At 35.1% G+C, this 18,525-nt stretch overlaps 1 protein-coding gene across 1 annotated transcript in view; it reads left to right on the top strand.

The window, feature by feature from the left end:
• Positions 1-16,107, top strand: part of DENND4C (DENN domain containing 4C) — a 70,904-nt gene extending 54,797 nt beyond the window's left edge. Inside the window, exons 23-33 of the mRNA XM_070938583.1 lie at positions 2,966-4,128; positions 5,329-5,509; positions 6,015-6,124; positions 6,679-6,854; positions 7,681-7,860; positions 8,521-8,716; positions 9,062-9,307; positions 10,674-10,791; positions 12,243-12,393; positions 13,501-13,565; positions 14,371-16,107. Coding sequence (XP_070794684.1) covers positions 2,966-4,128; positions 5,329-5,509; positions 6,015-6,124; positions 6,679-6,854; positions 7,681-7,860; positions 8,521-8,716; positions 9,062-9,307; positions 10,674-10,791; positions 12,243-12,393; positions 13,501-13,565; positions 14,371-14,507 — 2,723 coding nt within the window. The 3' untranslated portion in view covers positions 14,508-16,107. The remainder of the gene's footprint in view (positions 1-2,965; positions 4,129-5,328; positions 5,510-6,014; positions 6,125-6,678; positions 6,855-7,680; positions 7,861-8,520; positions 8,717-9,061; positions 9,308-10,673; positions 10,792-12,242; positions 12,394-13,500; positions 13,566-14,370) is intronic.
• The last annotated feature ends 2,418 nt before the right edge of the window (positions 16,108-18,525 follow it).

Genomic DNA, 18,525 nt, shown 5'->3' with positions numbered 1-18,525 from the left:
GTGCTTGACTTGTCCAAGAGAATAAATTTATTATGTGAAAAAATCATTCAGTAATAATTAACAACCACCTTGCTGTGTGGAACTTCCCACATCAGTGGTTCTCAACCTGTGGTCCATGGACCCCTGGGGGGACTGCAATGCAGTCACAGGGGGTCGGCGAAGGCTTGAAGTAATGTTATTATGATTTAAATCTTGAGTTATGTCTTGGTAGTCTGTGGCCACAAAAGGAATTTAAAGGGGGTAAGTGGCGAAGAAAAGGTTGAGAACCACTGTCTTACATATAGTGATACTTCCATGAAAAATCATCGTCAGCATCATCAATTAAATTAATACCACAGTCCTTAGATTAGGTATTTTCCATTATTTAGGCTCTTGATTAAAACCCAAATAATAGAAAATACCTGATCTAAGGACTGTGGTATTCATTTAATTGATGATGCTGATTATGATTTTTCTCTTACTAAATGTAATCTCACGCTTTATATATATTTATCCTAAGTTTAAATTGCAAGGGCTATATGATTCCCAATAGTTTTATAAACTTCATAAAAATTAAATGAGGCTCATTTGATACATGTGTGTTAAAACCTCTAACATTTTTATCTGTTTTTCTTACTAATTCAGTAAATATCGGTACCAAATTAAACTTGATTTAGTTTCTTCAAATGTGCCTTGCTAATTCTTAACATTAATAATTTTTTTAAAAGGTTCCGATGAAGGAAATCAACAGTCTGTGTGCCATTCCCCCAATAGAGGCTAGCAATGGCAGCATCTGGTTAATCATGTTTAGGCTATGAAGCTAATAAAGATCAGCCTTGGTTTGGGAGATTGGTAGTTTAGTTTGTAAGGTTGAAAAACGTTTTGGAAGAAGGGAATGGCAAACTATATCCATACTATTTCCAAGGAGTGGCCACAAAATTATCAAGATAGGAGATAAACTCAATAATTAATATTTGGAAACAATCCTTGTGTCTTCCACTTGCTAGCTGGCTTCATGATTGACTTAATGACCATCTTTTTGGCTGACTTCATGACCAAGATTTATAAAAAATAACACTTTTTTTAAAAAAAATCAAGAATGATCATTGTCTGCTTCATAAGGACAAGGCATGTTTGGTGTTTGGCTGTAATCATGAAATGTTGAGTTATACGAGGTGTTTCGGTTTTCTTCTGTGTAACGGAATTATGTGTAGCATCTATGTGCACATTCATGTTCTCCCCAGGAGGTGTGATTAAATATTGGTTGTGTACTTGTAAGGGTCTAATCAGAGAAGAGGCATGTTTTGTTTCTCCATGTGTCTGTGTGTGATCAGATCCTCCATCATGTGTTCACATATTATATATACACAGAGAAGCAAATAATGTCTTTTCTCTGATTAGATCATACCCATGTTTCCCTGAAAATAACACCAAGTCTTATATTAATTTTTGCTCCATTGGGGCTTATTTTCTAGTTAGGTCTTATTTTCGGGGAAATACAGTATTATATGTGCCCATCTGGCTGACAATCTTAACTAGGGCTTGTTTTGGGGGTAGGGTTTACATTACGAGCATCCTGAAAAATGCTAGGGCTTATTTTCCGGTTGGGTCTTATTATCGGGAAAACAGGGTGTATATTCCTTCTGTATGTATTTGTGCATACATGAAATAGTCTAATTAGAGCATGGCCCTTTTGCTATCTCTGTGATTCTGGTTTTGTTCTGCTTTTAACATATCTGTGTGTACATTTCTGAGTATTTATGCCCTGGGAAGCACAGAGTAGGCTGCATAACTTTCACTTTGGGTCATATGACAGAGAGGCCTTGGTAGTATTCCAGATGATTACTCAGTTGCCTCTCCCTGAAGAATAGATACATTGCGAGATTTTTTCCTGGAATTTTTTTCTCTGTAACCTCTAGCCACATTCTGTCGTCTGGGTGGGGTTTTTTTGGTCAGCTTCTCCTATCTTACCAAATTTCCTTTCATTCTGTTCAGTTTTCAGAGAGTTATCCTGCCAGTGGGTAGACAGGCAGAGTCTTGTCCTCTTTTCCACATATTTTGCTACCATTCTTTTAGAAAGTGTAACAAAGAAAAGCATAACTGGTTGACTGAAACCCAGCGGATCTTTTATGCCAGGGAGTAAGGATTTACTGCTGTGAATCTTTTTTAGTGTGTCCTCGTGGCAAAATTTTGGATGTACAACAGCAATTATATAATTGTGGTATTTGAGAGAATTATTCTTGATAAACATGTATGTATTCCAAAAATTGCTATTTTAAAATGTTTAAGGGACACAGAAAGTTCCCTTAAAATATACAAATATAGAATCCCCACCCATTTAAAAGACCATTCAAATTCTGTATCAGTGATATATTATTTTGAAATGTACTATAAATATTTTAGTATTAAATATTTCTGTCAGAGCTATTTAATATGTTATATTAGATTTATTTTGACAATCTTGGTTTCAGCTGGCCATTTATTTTAAAGAAAAGTTTTTATCCAGTCTCAAGCAGGACTCCATGCAACTGTTTTTCCTTCCAAAGTAACAATTTTGTTTTGATACCGTGCTACCTCTAAAATACCTCCTGGTGTTCAAAAACAGAAGCAGAAAAAACAATTCCAAAACAACCACAAAAATAGAGTCCCATAAAACAAAAAAAATTAACACTGAGTTAATTTTAATGATCTGTTACCCAGCAAATTCCTAAAAGAAGAAACAAATTTTCAATAGTCACTTAAAATGAGTTAGTCTCAGGCACCAGAATTCTTATAGTGTGGAAGACTCTAAATTGGCCAATTTAAACATGTATTTTAAAACCTGTAATAAATATAACTAAAGATGTAGCACAGCATTTCTATATGGTGATTTTGATTGCCAAGACATCCTTTTTCCATGTTTTCTCTAATAGATATATATTTTTTTTAAAAAAAGTGCTTCATATGAGATATTATTTTAACACTGACCTGTATATTTTTATTTAAGGAACTACATGCAGTCCACTGTTCATCGTTCAGGATTCTATTGAGGATTCAGTGTTTGATTGTAACACTTCTCCCAAAAGAGCAAGTGAAAAAGGGAAGAAAAGGCAAAAACATTTTTCTGAAAGGAGTTGCAGTTTCAGTACTGAAAGCAGAGCAGATATGCTGCTGAAGAAGAACAGCTTAGACTCTAACTCCAGTGATCTTGCAATAATGATGGGAGCAGATGCAAAGATCCTCACCGCTGCTTTATCGGGGGCCAAAACCTCTCCACCCCATATGAATAAATCTTATACTTTTGATGATGCCGGTGGCATACAGTTCTTCTTTGGGTCAGAAAGTGCCAGAACTCATGCAGAAGAAAATACATGGGAAGTAGGGGCTAAATCTTCACCTGTTGTGGAAGAACCTGAAGATCAATTGAAAAACGGACTTAGTGACAGCACAGTTGAATCGGAGTGCAGTAGCCCCAGACCTCCTGATACCCTTCAGTCTAAAACTGAGCAAGAAGAACCCAAAGAGACAACAAACAAAAGGAATAGTTTTTATGGTGTAGCCAAACCAATTGAAAGGGAAGATGTTCAGATGGGTTTGGATCCTTTATCTTTGCTGGCCACGGAAACAAAAGCCACCAAACCTGCCGAGCCAGAAGAAAAGATCATGTCACCAGTTGTAGCACGGAATCTGGCTGAGGAAATTGAAAGCTACATGAATTTAAAAAGTCCCTTGGGCAGCAAATCTTCCAGTATGGAATTACACAGGAAAGAGAGCAATCGGGAAGAGGATTCCCCTAATTCATTAGGGCCCAGTTTTGAGAGAAGATCAAGCTTGGATTCCATTCCCCCACCCCTGCCCCCACCACCACAGACTCAAAATGTTAATCATAAAAGTCCATCTTTCTCCAGGTCCAAAACCTTTACTGGAAGGCCAAAGCAACTGGCTCTTTCGCGCACCCAAAAAGAACGGTCAATTTCTTTAACAGGTCTGGGTCGTTCTCCTCAGGCTTCATTGGGTGCAGTTGTCACCTCTCTGTCGGGGCTGAAGCTAGACCACATATTATCTGGGCCTAAAATACAGGTCTTGAAATCTGGCATGAAACAAGCAGCTAATGTCGCCAGCAAGATGTGGGGAGCAGTGTCATCAGCATATAGTTATTCAGATGATGAGGTAAATGATGTGCATTTTTTCCTCTTTGTTTTTTGCCCACCTATGTAAGTGTTTAGATAGTTCAGTTGTATCAAGTAATCTTCACACCATAGACTTTATCTTAATATGTCAGAGATCAGTGAGGTCTTACTTACATTAATAAATGTTACTCCTATAAATTATTTCCCTTTTGCTCTGACACTATTTTAGAAAGTGACACAAATGTTTGGGTCAAACTTTTAGATCACGTTTCTTTGGATTAAAAAAGGGAGGAAGAATTCATTCCAGAAAAACAGTGTTAATCAGATTAACATAGTTGAATTTCACCCATGTCATCCATAATATTGTAACACAGAACACAAATTGGTTATACTGTTCTTACCTGAAGCATGCATTTTGTTTTCCTGTTATAATCTATGTTTTCTTAATGCAGATAGGAGGCAATTCATAGGCTGCATTCGCCCCATTGAGGCTTTCATGCTGCCTTCAAATTTTCTCTTCGTTTGCCTGCAACTTCCTAAGTTAATTTTATTTTGAGACTGAGGAATTTGAAAAGCAGGATTTCTCTTTAAATTCCATTCCATGTGTTATGGCGGGGGCAAAATGATAACCATATTTGCAATAGCATTCACTAACCTTTATTTTGGAACAATAAAATTACTAAAATTCATATAATCTCATATGAGGTCCCATGGATTTTTTTTATTATTAGTAAAAAGGAAAACCACTATGAATTTAAGATATTTCTTGCAAAAAAGAAAGACTAGTTAGAAATATCTATTTGAAGTACTTGTCTCTTTTATCATATTTGTGGCACTTAAAGATAATGATACTTCTGCAAAATATTTGCATCATCATTATTAATAATATCATTGTTCTTTGGGGGAGTTTTTTTATCTCCTATATACACTGTGAAATCACCCAATCTCAGTGGCCTGAAAAGCATTAGGTATTATTCTGTTCTTTACCTATCAAAGATATTTTATTGGTTTCTTCTCTCAGGCTTTAATTTCCCTCTTAATCCATTTCAGAAGTTTCTTCAACCAGTTATTCTTTGTCTTTCGAGAGATACATTACAAACACATTAAACAAGAAAGCAAATCACACACACTTCTGAAATGTCAGGACCTTGGCCCTTGCATTTTCAATAATAATAACTAAATAGTGAACATTTTACATTAGTGTAAGATTCTGAATTTATCTTTTACCTTTTAATCGAAGGAGGAAACCAGCCATCCTGATTTTACCTTTCCTGTTGGCTTTGAAGATCATATATTAGGTGTCTGTCAGTCGCCAAAAATAGGAATCCCAGGACTGGTTACCAGTGAACTTGCGCAGAGCACCACAAGTCTTGGAAGCAGCAACAGCAGTGGAGACTTAGGGAAGCCACACTATCCTACAGGTACCATAAACTTTGAATTGCTCATTAAGTCTATCCTTCTTCATGCAGAAATCCAGATTAGTACATCTCCAGCAAGATGGCTGGCTCTGTTTTTCTCCTTATAAGTAGAGTGGTTTTTCCAACATTTTAAAACTGTTGCCTGGATATACCCAAAATTTCTTCTATTAACTGTTTATGAAATTCTGCATTTGGGAAACATGGTGTGGGAGAAAAATATATTGTAAGAAGCTTACCTGCTACTTAGTAAATAGAATTTTTCCTTTTCCTTTTCTTTGTCCCCAAACAACTAACTGCATAAAAATTGTTCTTTCATCCTGTCCATTTTGAAAATTAAAGTTCTACTAAATAGAGCTAGTCACTATAGATTTTCCTTCTGAATTCTGGCTTGTTGATGAATAATGGAGTAATAAGAGTTGTGGTTAAATATTGCAATCATGTCAATATTTCCTTATCTTTTTATATGTAATTTAATAATTTTTAAATTGTTCCACATTACTTTACACAGGGGAAAATCAATTTTCACGAGGTATGAAAGTTTTGGAGTCTGATAAATCTGAACATGGCTCTTCGTACAATACCAGTCTATCCAGTATCTTCCAAAACTGTGCAATGGAGGTAAAATTTATAATCTTGAATAAAGATTATCTTTCAGAACATTTTAAAAAATAATAAACCTTAAAACATTTCTGTTTCCTTTGAAGAGTACTGTTTTTGAAATGAATTATTACTTAAATAGTTTTTAAAAGTATCTGTGCCTTTTCATATATTATTTGCATTCAATCCACTGACCCACATATACTGTCTGTATTTACTGTTAATACATACACTGGTTTAACATGTCACTATTAAGTTTTGACAGGTGCCTTACAGGCACTTTAGGCTGAAATTCATCTTCAGTCCTAGTATGAGTTGATGGGAGTTGCAGTCTTACACATCTCTGGTGCCCAGAGGTGAGAGAGATTGTGTCAAATATGTATAATTGCAGATTGAAAACATTAATTGCCTGTTGAAGTATGAAGTAGAAAAAGATTTGAAATAGTGTGCTAAACTAGACATGCTTTTGGTCAGTTAAATATAGATCTTTTTGTCTTCTTAATGAATAAAACAACTTGTAGTTTTAAATGTTTGTTTTCATGACTTTAAAGAAACGTTGTTGTTTTTTAAAATAGGTGTTAATGTCGAGCTGCTCTCAGTGTCGAGCCTGTGGTGCCTTGGTTTATGATGAAGAAATTATGGCAGGATGGACTGCAGATGATTCTAATTTGAATTCTACATGTCCATTTTGCAAAAGTGCCTTTTTACCTCTCCTTAATGTGGAATTTAAAGACTTACGTGGCCTTGCAAGGTTGGTAGACTTTGGTAGCGACTAAATAGTTTTGAGATACCTTCATAATTCATCCTTTGCAGATAATAGCAAACTTGGTAGTCATCCAAACAAATATTAGATATGCCCGTTAAATTGTCCTTATATCACATGCTGGATATAGATAAGTTTCTATTTATATGGTGAAGGAGTTTTAGTTTTGGTTTTCACTTCTTCTTAATGTGTATTTATGTGTTATGATTCTATTGACAAATTGGTCTATAAGTCTCATTTTTAACTGGAGTGGCAATGCCGATTGAGTCCTCTAGTCTTAATGTAGGAATTAAAAACAATTGATATGCATGATAAATTTGGAATAATAGGAAGTACAGGTAGTCCTCAACTTACAACAGTTCATTTAGTGACTGTTCGAAGTTACAGTGGCACTGAAAAAAGTGACTTATGACCATTTTTCACACTTACAAAAGTTGCAGCATTCCCATGGTAGTGTGATCAAAATTCAGATCCTTGGCAACTGCATATTTATGACAGTTGCAATATCCTGTGGTCATGTGATCACTTTTTGCGACCATTTGACAAGCAAAGTCAATGGGGGAAGCCAGATTCACTTAACAACTTTGTTACTAATTTAACAACTGTGGTGATTCACTTAACAACTGTGACAAGAAAAGTCGTAAAATGCGACAAAACTCACTTAACAAATGTCTCAGTGAACAACATAAATGTTAGGCTCAATTGTGGTCATAAATCAAGGACCTGTCTCTATTACAAAGGACAAAATTATGCTGATCACATTCGTATCCTTTTTTGTAATTGTATATTTCCTGCCTGTTTCTTTCCTTACCAGTTTGCTTTTGAAACCAAGTACCTCTGGTGATAGTTTACACAGCACTAACATTCCATTAACCACGGATTCTCTGGAACCGAAATCTCCCTCCATCCCTACCACAGATCTGATCAGTTTTTCAGAATCTTCAAGTGCCAATCAGACCATCAGTGAGGAAAATAGCAGCCCAGCAACACAAAGGTACAGACAGGAATTAAATGGGATTGTCTTGCGTCATTATCCTTGGGAGAAATTTATTGGTTCACTTGAAAAACAGATTTCTTTCAAATATAAGACACTGGACTGGCATCATATTCCCTATTTTGTAGAAAAGGCCTTGTTTGGGAATGAAATGCCAAGACCCAAGAAAGTGTTGGTATGGGAAGGATGAAGAGTTCAACTCATTTCATTCATCACATCATATAAAATATGTAATAATGCTCTTAACTGAATTACTGTAGCCACAAATTTAGTAGTACCTGTTTTCCCCAAAATAAGACATTCCCTGATAATAAGCCCAATCGGGCTTTTGAGCGCATGGCAATAAGGCCAAGGGCTTATTTCAGGGTTCAAAAAAATATAAGACAGGGTCTTATTTTCGGGGAAACACGATACTAAGAAACTCGCAAGGAATCAGTACAATTAGATTTGTAAAAATATAACATTTTTGGAAGGGGAGGAAAGACCTTATAGAATGCTGCACCACATACCCATCACCTCTCTGAGCAGATTTCAGGGTAAGAAATGCTTGGAAGAGAAGGCATGGTTGATTGGCTGGACTAGTGAACCAGAAGCTCATTGAAATATTTTGTTGTAGTTCTGCTAGTTTTAATATTCATGACTGTTTGTATTGTGTTTCAGCATCAGTATAGTAGAGGAAGAAGACAAGAATCTCAAACGCGTGAAGCCTCCTGTTACAAATAATTCATCAAAACGCGGGACTTCTCTGACTCGGAGTCACAGTGTTGGTGGCCCACTGCAAAATATTGATCTCCTGCAAAGACCATCTCATGGCATTTCAACAGTTAGCCTCCCTAATAGTTTACAAGAGACAGTGGTAGGTAACCAAAGTTTTCCTGGTAATATGTACAGGAACTACCGGTAGATAGCAAGAGACTTCCCCCTTCCCCCATTGTTTATTCTGCCTCAGTTGTAGTTCAGCTTCCATAGATTTTGTATATGATTCCTTTTAGAAAACAGAGCTCTCTCTTCTCTCAAATGGGTTTTGTATTGTAACTCACTGGATAAGATGGTGATATTTGTATGTTTACAATATTGCATGGATGCCATTCCTGTTAATGCAGCTCAGAGGTTTATTGAGATTTTTTTTTTATTAGGGAGAGAAGCTGGGAGAAGTGATAAAGCATTGTTTGCTCACTAATGATCATTGATGCTTTTTTAGGATCCCTTAGCAAAAAGGACAAATCCTTTGCCTGTATCTGTTCCCTATTTGAGCCCATTGGTTCTCCGGAAGGAGCTTGAATCTTTGTTGGAGAATGAAGGAGAACAAGTAATTCATACATCAACATTCATCAATCAGCATCCCATTATTTTTTGGAATTTGGTATGGTATTTCCGACGCCTGGACCTCCCAAGTAACTTGCCCGGTCTCATTCTAACATCTGAACACTGCAACAATGGAACACAGGTAGGTGACGCTTTGGCACCACAAGCAAATGCAGACCCTTAATATTTGGAGGAAAGCCTTTGTAAGAGAAACAACTAAAAACTGATTACTTTTCCTCTTTGTTCATTCTGGAAATGACCACCTCTACTGATAGTATTGAATGAATATATCTGGAGAAGCACTTGCACTTTGAAGTCAAATATGTCGATGGGATGAATTTCAACACATGTCACTGGCTGAAAAAGAATGACTCTACTTCATAACCCTAGAGCAGTATTTCTCAACTATAGTAAATTTAAAATGTGCAGACAACTCCCAGAATTCCCCAGCCAGCATACCATACATTTTTAACTTGCTGAGATTGTGAAACACTTCATTAGGGCAATCCAGTCCAAGGGTTGTGGGAGAGGTTTATATGTTTACAGAAGTGGATTGTCCAGAACAAATGGTTAATTATGTTCTTTTTCCATTCAAAATATTGATGGAAAGGTCAAAATTAAGATTTGTCCCATTGGTTTCAGTTGGGGGGGGGGGAGAGAAATAAAGCAGAAGGGACCTTTACATTTTCTTCGTTTACTGAAAATTAATGAACTCTGGACTGGAATTCTTAAACTTGTAAATGCTCACATTAACACTTAAAATGAGAGAGAACTGTAATATTGAGATAACACCTTAATCCTTTTGAGATTTGATTAAGAGTAAGTTAGAAGATATGGATTGATCATGCTGTCACTGGAGGAGCCAGTTTGTTTTAGTTGTTGAGGTAATCAGGAGACTATGAACTCTACTCTCACTTCAAGCATGAAAGCCAGCTGTGTGACTTTGGCCAGTCACTGTCTCTCTCGGTTTAACTTGCCTCCCAGGATTGTTGTGAGGAAAATAGGAGGAGGAAGGAGTATTAGATATATTTGCTTATAAAGTTGCTTATAAAGTAATAAAACCAACATAAAAACCAAATAAATAAATAAATAATTTTTTGCCGCCTCAGTTACTTATAAAAATAATAAAGGCCGATAAGAACAAAGCAAAAGCAAAATGCATTGTAGCAGCTTTAACTAGTTATTTAACATTTAAGGTTAAAAGTACAGTTATATAGGAAGTGAGTTCTTATTCTATGACACTGTTCTCTATGAAAGTATCTAAGCAAAAGCTTTTCCCCATCTGCTTTATAAAGAGTCCTTCATTTGCAGTAGATTGATAACAAATCTTTTCCTGTTCCTCAATTTTGCTTGATTTAAATCAGAAGATACAAACTCTTTCAAGCATCTGTTCCCTTTTTGTAGAAAAATAATGAAATTAGGATTTGTGTATTTGGTGCTGCTAAACATTGGCAGGATTTTCAGTCTGTAGTAAAGGGGTAAGAAAAAATATGCTTCCTCCATTCTAGCTTCCTCTGACCAACTTGTCTCAAGACAGCAAGCTAGTGTACATACAGCTACTATGGGACAACATCAATCTTCACCAAGAACCCGGGGATCCACTATATGTATCTTGGAGAAATCAGAGTGAGTAAAATGTTTGTGAGAATTTTGTCCAGATAAAAATCTTTGCTGTTGTTAGAAATTCTGAAATATTTACTTATGCACATCTGAGGCCAACTTTTCCAAATGACAAAAACCAGCTATTCATTTACTTACTTACTTACCTACTTACTATGTTTTCCCGAAAATAAGACCCTGTCTTATATTTTTTTGAACCCTGAAATAAGCGCTTGGCCTTATTGCCATGTGCTCAAAAGCCCGATTGGGCTTATTATCAGGGGATGTCTTATTTTGGGGAAAACAGGGTGCTTACTCACTTGCTTGCTTACTTACTTAGTATTTCTTAACTTCTCATCTCCCTCAGATATTTTATTCAAAATGTCTTTTTTATGTCCTAAAAAAACCTACTCATAAATTAGTAGATGGACAAAGTTTTTTTCATGAGCGGAGAACATTTTCAATTCTGCAGTGTTAGATATTCCAAATATAAAGTACACTGCGTAGCTCAACATTTAATTTTTAAAAGAAAAAGAATATGTACACTTTTCCAGAATTGAGAAGAATTCAGAATTGAGAATCAGGGAAAAAAGCACAAAAATCCCAATCAGAATTTGGCCAGTACAATCATAACAGCTTCCACTTTAATAAGTGCAATAGGATTTTGATGGCATAAGAACTTGGTTCTCCACAGAAAGTCTTCCATATAAATAAGATTTTCTTACTGTTACTTGTTTTTTTTTCTAAAACTGAGACTAAACTTTGATTTTATTGCATAAAATCGAATTGAAATGATTTTGACCATATGCATGTTTTGATAAAATCTGTGCTGCTGTTATGCTGCGGCACCTAGAAAGCAAATCCGCTCTGCTGTAAAAATGCAATGGGAATCACCCTCATGGATTTGACTTCCAGCAGAATACAACATTCATCAAATATTGTGCAAAGTTTAAAATGCTGCATAGGTCTTCAACTATTATCATACATAATCTATCTAGTGCTGGGTATCGACTACTAAATGTCAGATCATCTTTACTCTTCCAGTTAACAAAACTGTGTTTAGTTTTTCCCTTTCCCTTTTCCCTTTCCTCTTTTCCCTCCTTGCCCTTTTCTTCTTCTGTCCATCTCGGATCTCTCAATTCTGCCACTTTTATCTTATATGTCATGTCTTTGTTGCACAACATTTTTTTTTTTTTTTTTTATAAATTTGATTTATATGCCGCCCTTCTCCGGAGACTCAGGGTGGCTTACAATATGCTAAGCAATAGCCTTCATCCTTTTGTATATTTATACAAAGTCAGCTTATTGCCCCCATAACTGGGTCCTCAATTTACCTACCTTAGAAAGGATGGAAGGCTGAGTCAACCTTGAGCCTGGCGAGATTCAAACCTGCAGTAATTGCAGGCAGCTGGTCTTAATTTTCTTGGGTTGCATGACTTTTTTTTAAAAAAAAAAACCCTTTATTTTCTCTCTTTTAGATTCTGCAGGAAAGAAGCCCTCCGTCAATTCTGAAGAGCAACAAGCAATAAGCACTTTAGTTGAAAACATCAAACTGAACATTCAGCACAATGATGTTGTTACACCTATTAATCTCCTTGTGCAGAGAGTTAAGTGGGAGGAACGGCAAAGGTAAAGGGCATCACCACTTGGATATGAATATTAACTCTTTGAAAAGTTCCATGCATCCCTAGGAGTATGTTTAGCATTCAGTTGTCCATTGGGTCCTTTTTTTTACCACATTAGGTGGTATGTAGATGCTTTCCTTGGTATGAAGTAAATATAACGAGAGATAACAAGTTAACCTGGGCAAATAGCATTTATTTGAAGCAGGTCTTTTCCCCCTGATAACCTATAATAGGTGAAGGTGGCATATAACACCTGAAAAGAGCAGAATAGCTATCGAAAAGAAGTAAAATTAGTGGAGGTGCATATAACTGTATAGCATCCATAATCAAGATGCCTTGAAGAGTTATTTATGCTGGGAATGGCCTGCTGGCCTCTTGTTTTAATCCTTTTCAGAATACCTGTACAATTTCTTGCCTCATTTGTACATCTGCCTTTGCTCCCTGTTCTCTGCATATTCCATTTCAATCCTGTTGTTTTTCCTCATTTGTATCCATTGGAAGGAGAGAGAAATATATATGTGTTTATATACATGTTTTTGTGCACAAAGCAGTCATAAGAAACAAAAAGGTCAATTTTATTACTTGAAAATCTAATTTTGTGGGGAATTAGTTTTAAATGCTTTTTTTTTTCTTGGTCCTACCCTCTTGGAATATGTAAGAATTAGTGTGTAGTGATTGTAAAGTTTATGCTCTAGATCTACAAATGGAAACAAAGGAATCAATTATAGAGATTAAAGAATTCTGCCAGTAAAATACTAATATCTGGGTACTTTTAGAGCATTTCTTCAGAGAGTTCAGATGATTTTTGCATGCTGATTCTAAAATTAGAGTCACTAATGTGAATATTCTTACTGAAAAAAGGCTAGAGCCTATTTGATTAATGAAATTCACCTGAAAGTTAACATAAATTCCTTCCTATAGGCCAGGGGCCTCCCACCTTGACAACTTTAAGACTTCAACTCCCAGAGTTCCTCAACCAGCTTTGCCAGCTGAGGAACTCTGGGAGTTGAAGTCCACAAGTCTTAAAGTTGCCAAGGTTGGAGACCCCTGCTATAGGCTAAACTTGTAAGGTGGTGTTGAACTTCTCTAAATGTCTATGCATCTTTTACAGGAGTTTTTACAGAGAAATCCTTTTCCTGTCCCTGGTGTCCCTTGGAAGAGAGTATATTGATATTGGTAAGAAAGCTAATCTATTATAGCATGACTCATATCTGTTTGGTAGGAAATCTACAGCATGTTTCACTGATTCAGGGGCTTCAGATTTACTCCAAAAATTACTCCTGGAAGACAGGGGAGTACTAGCTGTCAGTTTATACTCTTGCTTTTTTTAAAAAAAAATCAAACCAATATTAAAAATACACTGCTCAAAAAAATAAAGGGAACACAAGCAGAAGACATCCGAGATCTGAATGAATGAAATAGCCTTATTAAATACTTTGTTCGTTACATACAGTAGTTTTGTGTTCCCTTTAGTTGTTTGAGCAGTGTATAAACTACTGTATGTGACGAACAAAGTATTTAATAAGGCTCTTTCATTCATTCAGATCTCGGATGTCTTCTGCTTGTGTTCCCTTTATTTTTTTGAGCAGTATATATAGCATTACAAACAAAACTGGCTGGGTTTTTGTTTTGTTTTTTGAATATTGTAACTTTCATTTTATTTGATTTATAGCCATGTTCCTCAAAGAGTTCAATGTTCTTAATTTTTCCCAACAAAGTAGGTTGGCCTGTGTGTTTGGCTGCTGAAATCACCCAGTGAATTTCCAAAGAATAGACTTAAACCTTGATCTATCATTCTTAATCCACCACTTTGAACCACCACAGGGGGGTTTTGGACAAGCAAACCAAGAGTGAAGAGATGTATCTTATCTCATAAAATATGTTTGGATTTTGAATTGTGGGGGAATAAAAGGATGAAAAATCAATTCGTGCAGTACAATTTCTGTGCTTCCTGACTCTTAAATTGTCTTCCTGTTTGCAGAGGCCTTTGACAACGAATACAGAGCTGCATATAAAAGCCTTCCAGCAGAAGTACTGAAAAAAATGGAAAAGATTGATTCTCCACCCAGTGACAATGTAGAGTGGTGCAGAAAATGCTTTGGGGCACCTCTCATATAGATTCCACAGTGGAAGACTTACCAAGAAAAAAAGGAGAGATAACTGGGAATGTATAAATTTGGTTTCAAGCTCCAGAATTCTAGTTAAAACAACTGCTGTGTGCAATCCACTTAAGAGTCAGTAACATTGTTCTGTGACACTTGATATTTATACCAGCTCATGAATTAAATATACTAACTCAAAATAATCAAATTGAGAGTTAACTTTCAACCATGCTCTATTTAATCCTTCCCTTCCTTCTATCTAGAAGTGAAGAATGATGACAAAGGGAGATTCATTTACTTTCTTTCTCATAAGACTTGTTCCTTCTAGCGTAAATTAGACTTCTAGCTCAAGAGTACATTGATTTATGTATGGAGGAAATTCTACTACATTTATATGTACATATTTCATGTACATTTTCATTATGAAATGCAGTTATTTCCCTTGGTTCAAAAGAATAGGCTGTAGGTTTAGCAAGTGGGCCTTTTAAAAGCCATCACTGTCCCAATTCACACAAATATTATAACCTTTATCATGGCTGTGTAAAGCAAAGCTTATTGTTTCTTCTTTTCATAGTAACTTTTTTTAACTGTACATGTTTTCTGAAGCAATGATGGGTGTCTACCCGGAGTGGCTCTAAGACTTTTTATAAAGGAAAACAGAGTAGATGAACAAAGGTACATAAAGGGGCATGAAATATTCACATTTTTAGCATTCATAGAAAATTGCATGTGTGGGTCTATATACCCAAATACACAGATCCACAAACATATATGTGTGTATATATGTATACACACACATATGTATATACATATATGGAACAGAGCTTAAAATTTCAGTGCACTAATGTCCCATCCCTGCTTATTTTTTCTAACCTGAGGGATATGTATCTTTTTTGCACTGGCTGAGTTGAATACATCTTTGTTAAATGTATTTATACTCATACACTTGAAGATGAATTTACTGAAAATGAAAATACTAATTTTTAATGTTAAAATATTTTATTTCCCTGCTTATTATATTCACACCTCACTTTTCTTGACAATTCCTGGGTTTATCTCCCAACATCAGATATTCATTTAAAGCAGTGTTGTAATAAAGATTTGGGCATGTTCAATATTTTTGCAAAGAAACAATTATGATTTTTAAAAACGGATTAAGATTTAGATACAAAATGCATTCTTGATCATGACTTTTCAAGGCTGTCTTTTGCCCATATAATTATTCATTCTTTAGTAGTACTGCTGGAGATAAATTATTGCAAATCTTAGTCAAAGTGAAATTAGCACAACATTACAGAGAACACAACATTTTGCACTTTTTGGAACAATCTGGTGTGATAGCATTTTTTAAAAAAATATTCTAAGTCACATTTCAAAATTCTTGGAAATTTGTTTTTAAAGCAACTTCCATGTTTTTAAAAGTTACTGTTTAAAACAGATTCCATTGTATTACTTTCTGGTCTCACCCTTTCAAGGAAGTGTTGGGGGATTAGGGTATTAACACTTTCTGTACAATTACCTATTTTAATTTTTGAATCACTTATGTCCATCTGCAAATACAATGGGTTTTTCATCTACGCATGATTTTATGTTAATAAACCTCTTGTGAAACACAATTCTATATAGTCATATTTACATTATAACAATTATATATTAACATAAGGACAAAAATAATGCTCTTGATTTTTTTAAAAAATGAAAGCTATTTACCACTACTGTTTTCTTGTTTCATTTATAAATTAACTGATAGTTTATAGTTTACTTGTCATCTGGAGCAATGTGGGCCACCCTAAAACATTGCATGTTTAATTAATGGTAATCTTTTTGATCCCTCTGTAATTAGCTAATACAAGTCAAAATTCTAAACTGGTTTTATGAACTGCTGTTAGCCTTGTACACAGTACAACTTCTGTTGATCCAGAAGTACAAATATTTTGTCATTTGGAACACCAGTGTAGGATCCACCTGTATCCCCATATTCACTGTTAGTTACGGGGTCGCCCCTCTCAGGATAGTGAACATGTAATTCCATGAGAGGGTCTTGGAATGAAATTTTCCAGCATCCCTAAACGGGCATTGCTGACCAAAAATCTTTGTTCAATTTCTATCAAGCATTCACAACCTTGCGCTTGCCAAGATTGCCTAGCTAACTGCCCAATAAACTAGTTAACAAAGTATAATTTAGAATGTTAATTAGATCCATGACAGTGGATTTAATACTACGTAGGCTTCATACCAAAGCTTTTGTGCCTTTTGAATATTTCACCTTTGATCTTATTTTAATATAAATATGTATAGATCAAAACAATATTCAGTGTTTCAATATTTTTCAAAAGGTAGAGATCCAATTGCAATTGAGCTTTCACTAATCACAAACTATTTCCAAATTTGCTCTTGAAATCAAGTAGACACAGATCCCCTCTTACCATCTATAGAGGAATAGCCAATTTTGCCCTTACTGCATGTATATTAGAAGCCACACAGGAAGAACTAGTGATTATGCAAATTCTGGGATCTCATAATATCCTTTGATGTAGGTAATATTTAATATTTTAAGTGAAATCTGTGGGACTTATTTAAGTGTTTTGTTATTTACAGATTCAAAGGTTAACATTTCAGTGGGTGGTGAATACTTTTGAAAACCTTAATAAAACAGTAAAAGAGTATTCAGAGTTATAAAATAATAGTACAGTATTTGTACTGTACTATTATTTGTACAGCCAATTTTTATACATATTTGGAAATCCATGTGTTTTGGAGAGGGGTAGAAAAATATCCCTCAGGGCAACCTTATGTATTTATACTCTAAAACAAGTCTTGAGTTAAATGAGATGCATCTGCTCTCAAATGCCATGTAAAAATTCACATAATTCAGAGTTATTTAATTGTAAGAGGGGAAAATATGGGAATATAAAATTGCACACAACTTACTACTATTGATGTTATTACTGCGCATCAGACTGAAAAATCCATTGTCAGATAAATCTCTTTAGTTTAAAAAAAAATTAGCAATGAAGCTACTATTTCCCATTTTCGATTGTATTTTATAAAGTAGATTTGCTATAAAATCATTTACAACAGGTTTATGCTCATTAGCTAATCTGCATATCTAAAACACTACTATATCTGGCTTCAAATTAAGTTTAATTTAAAAAGAGCTGTTTCTAAAACATGCATTAGATAACCATAGCTTTAGAAAAGACACATATTAAGAGAAATGTGCATGTTACTCTTGACCACTTGACCATTACTTCATAGAAGTAATGTTAGAAAACATGTTTTACAGCTTCTAGTAATTTAGAAATGAAGCACTGAACATCCCCAAGCTTTTAATATTTTAAGGAAAATTTGCAAAAATCATCTTTGAAGTCAATATTAACTGATACATTTATTTTTAATCTTCCAAGCACCGTTAAGAGAAACTGGAAATTATCTTGCAATGTAGATAGTCGAAGTATAAAAAGGGAGAGGATTTAAAATCAAAGAAAAATGCATGAGTTTCTTTAGAAATATTTCATTATGCATTTGCAATATGGAAAGAAAAGACTGACATGGGAGAGTTTTCTATTACCAATGCAATAATTATAATTCTGTTGTAAAAATACGATGTCAGCTGTACGCTTGCTTTAATCTAACAAATACCTGTAGATAAAAGGGTGGTAATTTTTTAAAATTACTTTTGTATAGGAACCCTCAGTAATTTAGAAACCACTTGTTAATATTATCATAAAAAAAAAAATAAAAGTATACAGATATATCTTCTCATGTCTGCTTTTTGTGTATGAAGGAGGTACGGTTTAGCAGAGGGTTAAAGCTAAAATTAAATATATGTTCCCTACGTATGCCATGTCATAGTGGTTAGAAAGCAATATTGCAGGCTGACTCTGCCCACAGCCAACAGTTCGATCATAACCGGCTCAAGGTTGACTTAACTTTTCATCCCAGATGAGATCCCAGATTGTTGGGGAAAATATGTTCAAGAGAGTGCTATGAAGCACTGTGAAGTGGTGTATAAGTCTTAAGTTCTATTGCTA

This window comes from Pituophis catenifer, unplaced genomic scaffold (assembly GCF_029215685.1).
Source record: "Pituophis catenifer annectens isolate HBS135680 unplaced genomic scaffold, rPitCat1.0.hap2 SCAF_2, whole genome shotgun sequence".
NCBI classification, from domain to species: domain Eukaryota; kingdom Metazoa; phylum Chordata; class Lepidosauria; order Squamata; family Colubridae; genus Pituophis; species Pituophis catenifer.
Note: the sequence above shows the minus strand (reverse complement) of the source record. Positions and strands in the feature narration are given on the sequence as shown.